The sequence below is a fragment of the Metopolophium dirhodum genome, chromosome 6 (assembly GCF_019925205.1).
Source record: "Metopolophium dirhodum isolate CAU chromosome 6, ASM1992520v1, whole genome shotgun sequence".
In the NCBI taxonomy this organism is placed as follows: Eukaryota; Metazoa; Arthropoda; class Insecta; order Hemiptera; family Aphididae; genus Metopolophium; species Metopolophium dirhodum.
Genome location: NC_083565.1, coordinates 6,525,276 through 6,540,526, shown reverse-complemented (window position 1 = coordinate 6,540,526; position 15,251 = coordinate 6,525,276). Strand labels below are relative to the sequence as shown.

At 28.9% G+C, this 15,251-nt stretch overlaps 1 protein-coding gene across 2 annotated transcripts in view; it reads right to left on the bottom strand.

Moving 5' to 3' along the window:
* Window positions 1-767: 767 nt before the first annotated feature.
* LOC132946130 (epoxide hydrolase 4-like) overlaps window positions 768-15,251 on the bottom strand; it is an 18,916-nt gene continuing 4,432 nt past the window's right edge. For both annotated transcript variants that reach the window (XM_061015968.1, XM_061015969.1), the window contains 5 exons: window positions 13,293-13,417; window positions 4,333-4,617; window positions 3,591-3,748; window positions 3,189-3,464; window positions 768-1,447 (listed from right to left, as the gene is read on the bottom strand). In XM_061015968.1, coding sequence (XP_060871951.1) covers window positions 1,266-1,447; window positions 3,189-3,464; window positions 3,591-3,748; window positions 4,333-4,617; window positions 13,293-13,417 — 1,026 coding nt within the window. In that variant the 3' untranslated portion in view covers window positions 768-1,265. The remainder of the gene's footprint in view (window positions 1,448-3,188; window positions 3,465-3,590; window positions 3,749-4,332; window positions 4,618-13,292; window positions 13,418-15,251) is intronic.

The following is a 15,251-nucleotide window of genomic DNA, read 5'->3' as shown; positions in this document are numbered from 1 at the left end:
GAACATTATGTTTTCTGAGGCTGTGTGGAACTTGGGGAGCCGGCGCGGCGTACGATTACAATATTTTACATGTTTATTACATTATTGTTTTTAAAAATAAAACGAGATAAATATAATTAATAAACACAGTCAAACAGTCAAATTGGTGGCATACGTCACGCATAATATACCAGAGAAATACAACAATATAGGTTTATCGTATATCTTACCTATATAGGTATACGATACTATATATTAATAATAATATTGTTTATGAACATATATTTAATGATATATTGATATATAAATATACATATAATACCTATCGATGGAGATTAGGGTATTACTAATTGACACTAAATAATAAATATCCCATTAGGATTTGGGGTACAATACGGAAACGGGAACATAATCGGGAGCACGGTCGGACTGGCCACGTGACCACGTGCAACTTGATTTATACAAAATAGCTTATTATTTGGCATTAGCAATGCTTACTGCCTACACGGCTATACTCAGTGGCGTAGCCAGGGGGGGTTTTGTTTGGGTTTATAACCCCTCCCCCGTCCCCAATCGACTTTTTTTCGCTAGTTAATTTATTATTTATATTATTTATAAATGAAACTGAAAAAAAACTTAATTTCATTTATACTTAAACCACTTCCCCCTTTCATAATTCTGGCTACGCCACTGGTTACACTTTGTATATTAAAGTAAATTCATTAAAGATTCAATATTGGATAAAAATATTGTAAAATATAATAAATAATAGACCGCAGTCTACAATAAAATATTTATAAGTATAGGTATATTAGGTAATAAAGTAATTTACAGGTTTCATAACAAAATCAACTTTAAAAGCATTCGTTCATCCAATACCTAACTTTCAGATTAAATACCTATTATTAACTTTTAAAGTTTAGTCGTGTTATATTATATTTTATATAAATTTAAATTCAGCTTATTAATAATTTACAATAATAACACTGTAGATAAGACTAATTACGTTCCTAGATATACACGTGATGTAAACGATTTTATCACCCATCATATTATTATGTAGATAAATGCATAATACGGGTGTACATTGTTGTGCACTGTAACACTGTTACCTAGTACTAGGTATTTAAATTAGTTTTTAAAATTATTTTATTAGTAAACAATAGGTAGGTAACTACAATAAATATTATAGATAGTTACATTGCTCTTATTGTTATTACTTATTAATATGTTGATACAATAAATACATATACATAAAAAATAACACTGTTTTCAATGCAAAATGATTAGTTCTGCCACGATGATGTCATGGCCGTAATTGGTAAAATATTTCTCTTCTGTACTGAATCTTTCAACGTATTACCATACTGAACAGTAGACGAAACGATATCTTTCATTCGTCCAACTATACCACCAGAGTTCTGTCGTGGTGGAAGCTCTTTTTGAACTACTTGTACACGAACTGTGACTGAAATACATTAATTTAAGACAATTAGGCAAATATAATACGTACAACATACACATTACACATATTTTAATATAATAAACCTATACTTTTAAGACAACTTCTAAATCGTTAAGATATAGTTATAGTAATAAATTGATTAACCACTATTATATTGATGAGGACGGTGGATACAGAAGTACAGCGTCAACAATCAAGGATACCAACTATAATAGGTGCCAGGTGGTAATATGTGATGTTCGGTATTTAAACATAATCATAATTTAACAATAATGAGAAGTATAATACTACCTATATAATGTAAACTTATAAAAATAATATGAATGGCTACACATTTTATTTTATAGAGATGTCGAGAATTTCGAGTGATCAATTTTTGAGTTACCTACCGAGAGAACCCTGTATAGGTAAGTATTAATAAAATATATGCTTTCAAAAATTTAAAAATAATAAAAGCCAAATGATGAGTTACCTACCTAAAATTTGAATATTGTATATTTAATTTATTAATTTATATGTTTTGTATGAAAGCATTGAAAGCTATAAGTATATTTATGATAATAAAAATTCTATAGTGAAAACACGAGAAGGTTTTTTTAGCGATTGGCCTGGTGGTGGGAAAAAATTGGAACACACCCTTATAAAAACCGACCCTGAGGTACATATTCCCAAATAAATGAATTACCAAGCGTCCAAGCAATATGTATATTGACATTTAAAAATCAATATATTTCTTGCACTTATATATTTAAATTTACTTTTATATGTCGCACTCGTACACTTATCTGAGTAACATAATTTTTAAAAATAGTTTGTTTTTTTTATTATTATACCTACTATTTTTTAAAAATTGTTTTACACTTAACTTTAACTCTTAATGTTATGACATTAACGTTTCTCAACTAACACCATAAATAACATTTTCAATAAGAACAATTACAGTGGTAAGTGGTAACCAAAATGTTTTTTTTGTTTATGATGAATAATATTACATTAGGCGAAAACCAAATCACTCTTTTTTGAGTTTGGTTATAAAAAAGGTAATTTGAGCGAAAACCAAAAGGTCGATTTTAGGTGAAAGCAAATCCAATTTAGGTATAAACATATATTTCATTAGTATCGCTTCGAATAATAATAATACAAATTATCATTTAATATTATTTAAATAATAACGACGTGAACTTAAATCAGTCGGTGTATAGAGTGTAGACGACGTGTAGTATAAATTCGTGGTCACGCAAAGTATACCTATTTCAGAGACGGGAAATAAAATCGTACACTCCGTTAGAATTCAGGTTACATAAAAAGGTAATGAAAAGGTCTATTATAAATTCCGCCAGTTTTATTTTCTTAAATGTAATGAGTTTATGGAAACTCGGCCAGTATTAAAGCCGTACTTATGTAAAACTTAATAGTATGACTCTATTTATGTATTTTAGTTAATTTTAGTTATCAAAATATTATAACATCACATAACATATCTACATATTTTATAATTATTATAATATTATAAATTACACTAAAAAAAGGTACTTGTAGCGGAGTTTACATGCACTTATAATGACATAATATTATTTTATATTCCCAACTAGCACCTTTAGGTATATCTATTACAGTATTACCTATATATTTATATATATTATACATTTATAAACGTATACAGTTATACACACATAATATTATATCATACTTACCATTATAACTTTAGTTATTTATTATAAGAAATAATAATTTTAAAACTTACCTAAATATGATGTCAATAGATCATTGACTACTTTAGGTTGCTCTTGATGGGGAAAGTGCGATGCATTATCAATTATTCTTACAGAAGATGTTTTTAGAAACTCGGTGGATTTGATAAAACTCTCCAGTTGCACACTTACATCTTTACTACCAGTGATAAGTAAACACGGAACTTGAAGCATGTCTTCTTCTTTATTTAAAGAATCATTATTACTCCGTGGCTCGATTCTGTAGAATGGTAAGTTTCTAAAATAATTTATAGCACCCGTCCAATCCTCTAAAAAAACACAAAAATGTCAATAAACTAGAGTAATATTAATTTTATTTACACTAAGCTGGCGTAAGTGAAGTCTATAAAACGAATAACCTTCATTGTTTGTATTGAATTACTAATTATTATCACCTGTTCTTGAAAATGTATATTTATATGCATCGATGTAAGATAGGTCATCGCTTTCCTTATTCTTGGATAGGTGTTGATAACACTGGTTGATTATTTTTAGATCACTTTGCAAAGCGTCCATTTCTGGTAAATAAGGAAGTTGACTGAAGCAAATCCAACTGTAATATAATAAAAACAAATTTCTGCATAACACCATATTGACTTATTATAATTACTATTTACACAAAAATCTCACTCTGCAGTAAGTAATTTTGTTTTAATTTGGTTATATTGTGACTATACCTACTACCTAGGAACCATGCTTTTGACTTGACAATGAGCATGCCATACCATAATATGTAGCCGTAGGTATCTACATTTAAGATTAAATCGTTCTAATACAAAATCAAAAGTGTAAACATTTAGCTGAATCGTTGTCATCGGTTCAAACCCTTATTTTCTACAGCAAAACGTATATTGTTCTATTTGAACTACTTGAAAGATCTCAAGACTCAGAGTTATATTATTTTAATATATAAATCTATAAATCGCCATTTTCAACTTTTATCTATATAGAAATACAACTAAAGGTACCAAGGTGTATCGTAAACCACTGCTGCAGGGTGATTCTGATAAAATATATTTTATTATCAGTCGTGATATAAAAAACAAATAACGAACTTGATTATACGATAATTGTTTTCTACCCACAAATAAGGCTCACAAATTATGTGATATTTCTGATCTTTTCAGATAAACTTACTTTTTGTTAAAAAAACTTGACGGAGGTAAGTACTCCCAGTGGACATTTGGATGTGGACATGAAATAGCTACAAATTTTGACACACAGTTAGGCCAAAGATGTACCAGATACCAGCCCAATAGAGCACCCAAGTCATGGCCGATCACGTGACATTTATTTTGGTCATCCACTCCTAGCATTGACAAAAACACTGCTAGCTCGTTGACCAGATTTTCAACTCGATAACTTTTGCGTGCTGACGGTTTATCAGAGTCACCAAAACCTTTGAGGTCTACAGCAATTACACTGAAATACAATAACTCAGAATTAAAAATATATATAATTATTATTTATTAGTTGGTGTCTTTCATTTTGAACTTTAATTACTATAAAAGTGTTCTATACACCCTACATATAATATTATTTAATAATACACATTTCCGCGTTGGTGGTTTTAACTAAAATACTCTATTACCTATACCTAATCTTCATCCTTTTCAGCATTTTAAAATGTTGGAATAGTATAAATTAATTAAAATTTAGGTGACTATGAATATAATAATAGTATAGGACATAGGTAATAATAATTAGAACTAAAAAAATAATAATAACCGTTCATATTACATTTTAGATTCTGAGTGAAACGATGAATGTATTGATTTTACAATGATGTGTGTTTTTTTTTTATTTTTAGATTCTGAGTGAAACGATGAATGTATTGATTTTACAATGATGTGTGTTTTTTTTTTTATTTTTTTTTTATTTTTTTATTTTTGTGTCTGTGTACACGATAAGTAGTCGAAATAATGCTTCGATTTTCGACTTCAGTATCTTGTTCGATGGGAAAGTGAATATCGTTGGTGCATTGGGGAGGTCATAATTTTAATTTCCCAGTAGTTTTCAAAAGCGATGTGAAAAACAAAAGAAAAATTAAGGAAAAACGGGAATTTTTACGCAAAATCGATTTTTAACAAAATCGATTTTGGTTATTGGTGTAACTCTAAAACAAATGACCGTAGATGCATGAAATTTTCACTGGTTGTTTATATTTGCATTTTCTATACACAATACAATTTTGAAAATAATTTGACTTTTTTTGAACTGTTTACGGACATTGTCAGTTTTCAGTTTTTTTAAATTTTTTTTCTATAAATATCAATAAAATTTTATTTGTTGGGTAAAAAAGCTTGAAAATTTAATAGAAGGCTCCTAGGTTATTGTTTCAAAGGCAGATGAAAAAAATTAAAAATCCTTAGTCACAGTTTTTTTTTATACACGTTTAAAGTTCAAATCTTGAAAAAATACGGAAAAATCACGAAAATTTGCAAATTATTTTGAGTTAGAAATTCATAAAAAATTTTCTTTTTAAATCTAAGATTTTAAAATCTAATACAAGATTCCTCATAAGTTTGTCTAACTTTATCAAAAAAAAAATTTCTACAAGAAAGTCAAATTAAATTTTTATGAGCGTTTTAAATTCATATTTTCACAACATTAGATATTCACTCGATTTCTCATGTACCGATTTCCTTATTTTCTTGTAATTCAAAAACGAATAACTGTATATACATGAAAATTTCACTGAATGTTTATATTAGCATTTCCTATACACCATACAATTTTGAAAATATTTTGACACTTTTTGAGCTGTTTACGGGCATTTTCAGTTTTCAATTTTTTTAGTTTTTTTTTCTATAAATATCAATAAAGTTTTATCTGTTGGGCCAAAAAGTGTAAAAATTTAATACAAGACTCCTGATATATTTTTACAATAGCAGTTGAAAAATATTGAAAATACATAGGCACAGTTTTTTTTTTATAAGCATTTAAAGATCAAATTTGGACAGAATTTATCAAAATCTCGAAAATTATCAACCATTGTAATTAATAAATTATAAAATGTTCAGTTTTTATAGCTAAGGATTGAAAATTTAAAACAAGATTCCATGTAAATAGATAATTCGGTTACCAAAAAATCTAAAAAATACACAAGCACAGTTTATTTGTATAGTCATTTTAAGTTCAAATTTGGACGAAATTACATAAAAACCTAGAATAACTATTTTAGTTATTTTGTTGTGATTGTATAATATTATTCGTGGGCACTTGAAACTTCTAATTTGTAATATTTTCATCGATATATTATGATGATAGTATCACGGTTTGTTGTTGATGTATAACGCGTTATATGTACCTAATGGATATTGTGATATGATTAATTTGGAATTTATTATAGGTCAATTTTTTTTTTAATACCATAGATAAGTGTATAATATGTCTTATACCTAGACTGACATATCGTCTCCACTCAGAATCGTTTTTCTTATACAATGATATATCATTGAATTCAAATTTAATACCATCCATTATACAGTGACCCACTTGTAACCTACAGTACAGCAGAGCGACATCCACTTGCCCACCTTTTTTTTTTATTTTTTTTTTATTTTTTTTTATTTTTTTATTTTTGTGTCTGTGTACACGATAAGTAGTCGAAATAATGCTTCGATTTTCGACTTCAGTATCTTGTTCGATGGGAAAGTGAATATCGTTGGTGCATTGGGGAGGTCAAAATTTTAATTTCCCAGTAGTTTTCAAAAGCAATGTGAAAAACAAAAGAAAAATTAAGGAAAAACGGGAATTTTTACGCAAAATCGATTTTTAACAAAATCGATTTTGGTTATTGGTGTAACTCTAAAACAAATAACCGTAGATGCATGAAATTTTCACTGGTTGTTTATATTTGCATTTTCTATACACAATACAATTTTGAAAATAATTTGACTTTTTTTGAACTGTTTACGGACATTGTCAGTTTTCAGTTTTTTTAAATTTTTTTGCTATAAATATCAATAAAATTTTATTTGTTGGGTAAAAAAGCTTGAAAATTTAATAGAAGGCTCCTAGGTTATTGTTTCAAAGGCAGATGAAAAAAATTAAAAATCCTTAGTCACAGTTTTTTTTTATACACGTTTAAAGTTCAAATCTTGAAAAAATACGGAAAAATCACGAAAATTTGCAAATTATTTTGAGTTAGAAATTCATAAAAAATTTTCTTTTTAAATCTAAGATTTTAAAATCTAATACAAGATTCCTCATAAGTTTGTCTAACTTTATCAAAAAAAAAATTTCTACAAGAAAGTCAAATTAAATTTTTATGAGCGTTTTAAATTCATATTTTTACAACATTAGATATTCACTCGATTTCTCATGTACCGATTTCCTTATTTTCTTGTAATTCAAAAACGAATAACTGTAGATACATGAAAATTTCACTGAATGTTTATATTAGCATTTCCTATACATCATACAATTTTGAAAATATTTTGACACTTTTTGAGCTGTTTACGGGCATTTTCAGTTTTCAATTTTTTTAGTTTTTTTTTCTATAAATATCAATAAAGTTTTATCTGTTGGGCCAAAAAGTGTAAAAATTTAATACAAGACTCCTGATATATTTTTACAATAGCAGTTGAAAAATATTGAAAATACATAGGCACAGTTTTTTTTTATAAGCATTTAAAGATCAAATTTGGACAGAATTTATCAAAATCTCGAAAATTATCAACCATTGTAATTAATAAATTATAAAATGTTCAGTTTTTATAGCTAAGGATTGAAAATTTAAAACAAGGCTCCACGTAAATAGGTTATTTATAAATTACTTTATTCACAGATCAAATTTGGACAGAATTTATCAAATTTATAATTTAATAATTATTTTGTAGTTAAAAATTTATAAAATGTTCAACTTTTATAGCTAAGGATTGAAAATTGAAAACAAGGCTCCACGTAAATAGGTTATTTATAAATTACTTTATTCACAATAATATCATCAAATATACTTGGTAATATCATAGGCTGACTGACCGTTTTCGCTCAGAATCGTTTTTCTTATACAATGATATTATATCATTGAATTCAAATTTAACACCATCCATTACAGTGACCCACTTGTAACCTACTGTACAGCAGAGCGACATCCACTTATCCACCTTTTTAGATATATGATGACCCATATTTAGTACAATATTATTTTAAAAACACTAAATTTAATTATGTGCAGTTATGGGTTACAGTGACGTAGCCAAGGGGGGGGGGCAATAGGTATTCCCCCCTTACATTGTTCGTATTATCTTGAGCTTTGAACGTTTAGGCACATCGCACAACTAAAAAGCCATCACGAACGGGCCCAAATAGACACTAGCTAGTACACAGGTACACTACGTTTAAACACGTAGAATAAAAGGTATTTTATAATTTTACCTGGTAAATCAGTCTAATCAGAAAACTTTTGGGTAAACATATAATACATATAAAATATTAGACGATATATCTTTATTACACCTGTATCATTGTATCAATATAATAAAATATAATACCTATGACTACAGATTTCTTTATTCTTTCATTCACGTAGACTCAGTATGACAATATCTCATTTTGATTAGTTTTTCCTTACTGAACAGTAAGAACCATGAATGTGAATATTACTTTTTACTTTTTTAAACGCGTGATGGTAAATAGTGCGTTATAATTGGTAATTTTAAACGAAGCGAATTTAGAATAAATAAAGATGAGAGCAACATTTTTTGTTGTGCCTACGCTAAACGTAACCGTAACATTACATTAAATATATATTTAAAACCAATTTAATGAATTTAATCTTGACAGTAATATTAGGAAATCATATCGGTCCGCGTTATGACGGAAAAAAAATAACATTTAATAATAAATAAGATATCAATAAATACGATTTTTGGATTAAGTAGATTTAGTATTTTTGTAATGACCCAATGATTTAATACAGTATTACCTATGTAATAAAAAAATATTTTTAAATTAATTGCAAAAAAAAAAAATTTGCAAAAAAAATAATAAATTATTTTAAAACACATACATAGCAATTTATTGAAAGAGCTATTTCAATATTATTGATTTATAACTGAACGTATCTCATTTAAAACCTATATTTTACACTAAGTATAACATTTATGTTTTTATAATACATTATTAGTACAAAATATATTAATTTATCATTAACTGCGGCTAGTAAGTATTGAGGGATTACATCATTTAAATAATGTTTTTTTTTATCAACCAGAAAAAAGTACAAAAACTGAGATACGCGCTGTTGTAGTATGAGCTATGAATTAGCTTGGTGTATAGTGAATAATATTTTCCATTATGACAACGGAAAAATACAAGTAGGCGGTATACAATGTATGTTTAGGATATTTACCTAGACTCATATTAATAGCGCTATTTATACCATGAAACCGTTTACTCCATTCCATACGGTAGCGCCGTAGCGGTATTTACTTATATTTTAAAATCAACGGTTCAACTTGGTAACTGTGTCCACTGGTGAGTTGGTATCACGGACTAAGATATAATAGTATCTAATATAGACCACGATTTAAGCATAGAACAAGATAGTATGGTTGCACAACACGGACTACTACACTGGACTGGAAACGAGACGTTTACCGCTGAGCCGCTTAGTGTCCGCGAGAGAGGTGTACGAGGGGAAATCGTGCGTGAGCGAATCTGGCGCCATCTATACTTTAATGATAAACCATTTACCAAATTTATTCCCGCCAGCGTTACGCTTACGTTTATCGTTTGACGGAATGCCGAATGGGTAGTATGCCTGTGGTAAGCCAGGCTGCGCTAGATACGCTCGCGTACTATTTCCCCTTTCTACACCTCTCTCGCGGACATTAAGCGGCCCGGCCCCCGTCACCCGCCTCCATTGACGTTTCCAGTCCAGTGTAGTAGTCCGTGTTGCACAACGACCACGATTTAAGATATAAATCGTGACAACGACCCATTAGAAAAATGTTATCACACGGCATACGGTTTGAATCGAAAAGTCACGTGATCTACGGGGGCCCCCGCATACAGCGCTCATATCGGTTCAAATTAAAACTAATAAAAATTGTTATGTTATACCTATACACAATAAAAATATATATAATGACCGTATTATACTATCAGTTATAAAATAGTCCACTAGAAGCGCTAGTGCCGGGGGTCCGATTTAAATCCAATGCCGTCTTATCATAGCTCGTTGGGCACCCATACTATCTTAAATCGTGATATAGATATATAATTATATCTTAGTCCGTGGTTGGTATTAAGCCGCACTCTAGTGGTGACGTACTAACCTACGGTCATAACCGGACTTCTCACGACCGACCACGATCGGTAGAGCGCAATGCCGTTACTATCTCGGCCCTAAACCCTAATAAATTGTTATATTCTGTGCCTAAACACCAGTCTGTGTGTCCGTTTATCACGGTTGTAGATATACAACCGAGCGGTTTACCCATATTCAATTATTGTATCATATCATTCTGTGTTGTTAAAAATGTTAAAATTTAAGAAAAGTCCAACGGCATTTTAATCATTTTATGCACTATGATTCATCTGAAGCCTGTGAACTATAATGACGACGGAAAATCACATATTATACAAATGGGTAAACAACGTAGGTACTAGCCTTGGGTAGGTAAAATATACAAATTTTAATTTTTAATCTATTTATGCTACCTATGCGAACTAATTATTCATAGTTCACAACATATTCTATACGGTACGTCTGTAATTCGTTATTGATGTAAGTTGATAAATTCATAGATTCATACTTCTAATCATAGAAGTTATAAACACCTAGGATTGGGGGCTAAGCCCTTCTAGCCCCCGGCCAAATTATGGGTAGGCACGATTATTTATTTATGCAATTAAAGTTCAAATATTGACAAAATTCATCAAAATTTGATAATTATTTTTCAGTTAGAAATTCATAAAAGTTTTTATTTTCATACCTAATGTTAGAAAATTCCCCACGAATATCTTTAACGAAAATAATTCACCGGAAAGTTACGATATTTACAATTACAGCTATGATGACATATTTTTGATTTTTATTAAATTTTTAAATTTGGTTATTTATACAATATGCTAGAATAGTAGAATGACACAACTTCTCCTCTCAGAATCGTTTTTCGTATGCAATGGTTTATTATTGAACTCAAATATAACACATCCATTACAATGACATTCTCAACAACTACACAGCAGAGTAGGTATACCCACTATTCCATCTTTTTATTATTATATTTTTAATAATTAACCCTGACAAAGAAATGTATTTTTTAATTGCTTAGTCCTATATGTTTGACTGATTTGACATCATACATAAACATCATACGAATGTTTTAATCATTGACTTACCTATTTCACAATATAATACATTTTAATGGCTCATTTTTACAATTCTATCCATTCTCTTGGATAATAATACCCGGAATCTTCCAAAATGTTAAAATAAAACAAATTTTTACGATTTATTCGAAATTATTATACTAAACAACTAAATAATTGTATTGTTACGCTGTCTTAACGATATCAATTAATTATTACTAAAACAATTTATTTTATTATAACAACATAAGTAATTTCTTAGAAGAATATTATTATATTATTATTATAATTATTGGAAAAATAATTAACCATGCTTAAATTTATTGAAGTCAACTATCATATTGATTTATTATATAGTATATAGTATATAGTATATACCATTGGTCGGTGGTCGTGTAAGGCCAAATTTTGATTACCTAGGATAAAATTATAAACCTAAATTATATTATTAAATATTAATGCACATTTCATAAAGAACTTAAAAAAAATTATAAATGTACCTATACATATTAACTATACTAAATTGAACACATTAAACATAATACAATATATTGATAAATAAACTATTTAAAATAAACACGAGCTTATCAAGAATAGGCACCTCACAATTATAGAGATACCTAGATCTTTAGATATCTCATAAGGTATTATGTATATTATAATTTCATTTTAATAAAATGTTTTCTTTCTCCTATATATAATTAATTAGGAAATGTGTTATCTGTTAGTAATATATAGTAAATAGTCTATAGTATATAAATGACCTTGTATATACAAATGTTTGTACCTGCATAACAAAAAGTATACCGTAGTCGTAATTTATAAACTAATTAAGGCTATTAAATAATCTATTTATAGTAACTAATTAATAAGACGCGCACTGCGCCCCTAATAACAGATTACAGCTTCAGTATATAAAATAGTATATCAGGTAAAAGTATACTGTCGATATTTATTTTATGGGGATTGAAAGCGGTGATTTTCTGTCTATGTCTAACACACGTGGAACATAGGAATTTAGATGTGTTTTTATTCCAACGTACCGATCGATCTAGTGAAGCGATAAGAATTCTAAAAACAGATTTGAATTTACCGTCATGTCTACTTGAGATCGACTTACTCACATTTTTGATTTTATCCCCCTAAATCTTAAAAAAATTCGTACTATAAAGGAAATAAAATATTTTTAAATTTTTGGAGTAAATAAAATTAAAAAATTAAAAACCTGGGATAGTCGATCCCAAGTAGACTTGACGAAAAAATCAAATCTGTTTTTAGAATTCTTAACGCTTCACTAGATCAATCGGTATGTTGAAATGAAAAAAACGTCTAAATTCCTCTGTTTCACGTGTGTTAGACTAAGATAGAAAATCACAGCTCCCAATCCGCTAAAGAGAACGCAACACCCGCATGTGTTGTCTCCGTCTTAAAAACGCGTTATAAACGTAAGTAACGTTTAAGTGAGTTTTGAGCATTTTTAATTTAAATTTATTATACACGCTATAACTCACTTAAAAACTGAATTATCGTAAAAAAAACTTCCAACAAAACACAGATAATGTCCTTACCATCAAGTTTCATAATAGGTCGATTCACTCTAATTTTTGAGCTAACGATATACAACTTGAATTTCCGAGCGTAAATTTGGTATGTTACGCGTTTCAGCGTTTGTAAGACAAAAACAACACATGTGGGTGTGGCGTCCTCGACTTAAGTCATGTTTAAAAAAATGCATCCAGAGTCCAAATAATAATTATTTATTAGTTACTTACCGAAAATGTTTTGACAAGGTGGGAATTTGATGATGCCAACTAATCCAACATGATGGAAATCCGTGTAGTAAAATAACAATCATGCCTTTGGGGTCGCCACATTCAACGTAATGAAATTTAACACCCTAAAAATATAAAATAGTCATTAGTCGTAATACTTGTATCAGTAGTGATTGGAATTAAAGAAATTTCAGGATATAAACAATAAAATATCTGAAAGAATTTCAAAAATAATATTTTTATTAGAGAAAACGTGATTTAAATTATTTGATTTGCATAAATTACAAAACGTATATAAACACAGTGATAAAAATGATTTCTTAAAATTTGAATATGGCTGCATAAAAAAAATTATATTATATATGATAGCAGACGAAATAGGTAAAAAGGCAACCAAACACCCGTTGTATCTTGGAAAATAACAACACATCTTGACATAAAAACTCCTAATAAAATATCTAAACCTAAATTTCCCATTTAAAATATGTCAAAAAAAATAGAGACTAGTAAAAATAACAAACTGAGAGAAATAAAATCAACCACCCTCCCATTGGAACACCGAACACAACGTATCACTCCCACGTAGACAGAAAACCATAATCAACAGATTAAGAATTGGTCACACACTCACACCTTATAGGTACACTCACGAACATCTAGTGAACAAAAACGAACAAAGCAAATGCACATCATGTAACACTCCAACTACAGTAGTTAAACTCCTGCTAACCGAATGTCTCCTGACGAAGGACTCCAGGGATGGACTGATGCTCCCCTACAATCTATATGAAATACTAGCACCAAACCCAGAGACGATATCGATTCTTCTTCAGCTCCTCAAAGAGACGAACCTCGTCCAGAAAATTTTACATATATACACATTACACATAAATTATATTATATGTAGTTAAAATAACATAAGCCTTTCATGTATCATACTTAAAATATTTTGTATAAATCGTTAAAATATAATGTATATCAGAAACGTCGATAACCTTAGCAGCTGAGGTGTATATATAAATATATATAAAAAAATATATCATATCATATAAAAAATATACCATTTCTACATTTCGGAACGCAGATAAAATATGACACCAGCAAATAGCCAATAGCTGGTGCATTAACATTTTGTTGTGATCACAACATAATATATATCAATAGATGATGATAAAAAAAAATAATTAATAATATATTCCAATTTGATAGTTGATCAATATTAATAGTATTATCAGCATGTAGTAGGTGTATCACTTATAATAGTACTTGTATTAATTTATATCTATCACTATATCGGCCGTTTTGATAATATACTAGCTGATCCCGTTCACTTCGTTGAAAAAAAATACCAATTCTATATGATTCAAACTTTGTTCAATTCGTTATTTAATATTCGGCGTAAGTGTAATACACTATTAAAACTTAATTAATATGTCCATTATTATGATTATTTTATGGATGCTTTTACCTCATCTGCCCAAGTAACTAATGGCAACCATTTAAAACACTAATTTCTACTAATTATTTCTCCTATGCACAATAGCAACCATTTATAAACAAAAATGTCCTTCATAAATCTCAAAATCCCTGATTGAGCACCTCTCCGGGTGGACCTACCGTGTCCAATTGTGAATCAAAACTATTCAGGGACTCATTCAAAAACACACAACAAATTTCATCAAAATCGGTCCAGCCGTTTAGAAGGAGTTCAATGACATACAGACAAACATTCATTTTTATATATTATATAGTCATATAGATATATTATAAAAATATGCTTTCGGAATTGTAGGTACTTATACATTTGAACGAAAAATCCAATATCGAATGGATCAATGTTTACGGTTATTTTTGCAATAAGGTACTTAGGTACTTATCAAAAAGTATGCCTGTAAAAAAAATACAATAAACGAGGATCTATTATATTGTCTAAGTAATACCATTAATTGTATATAATAT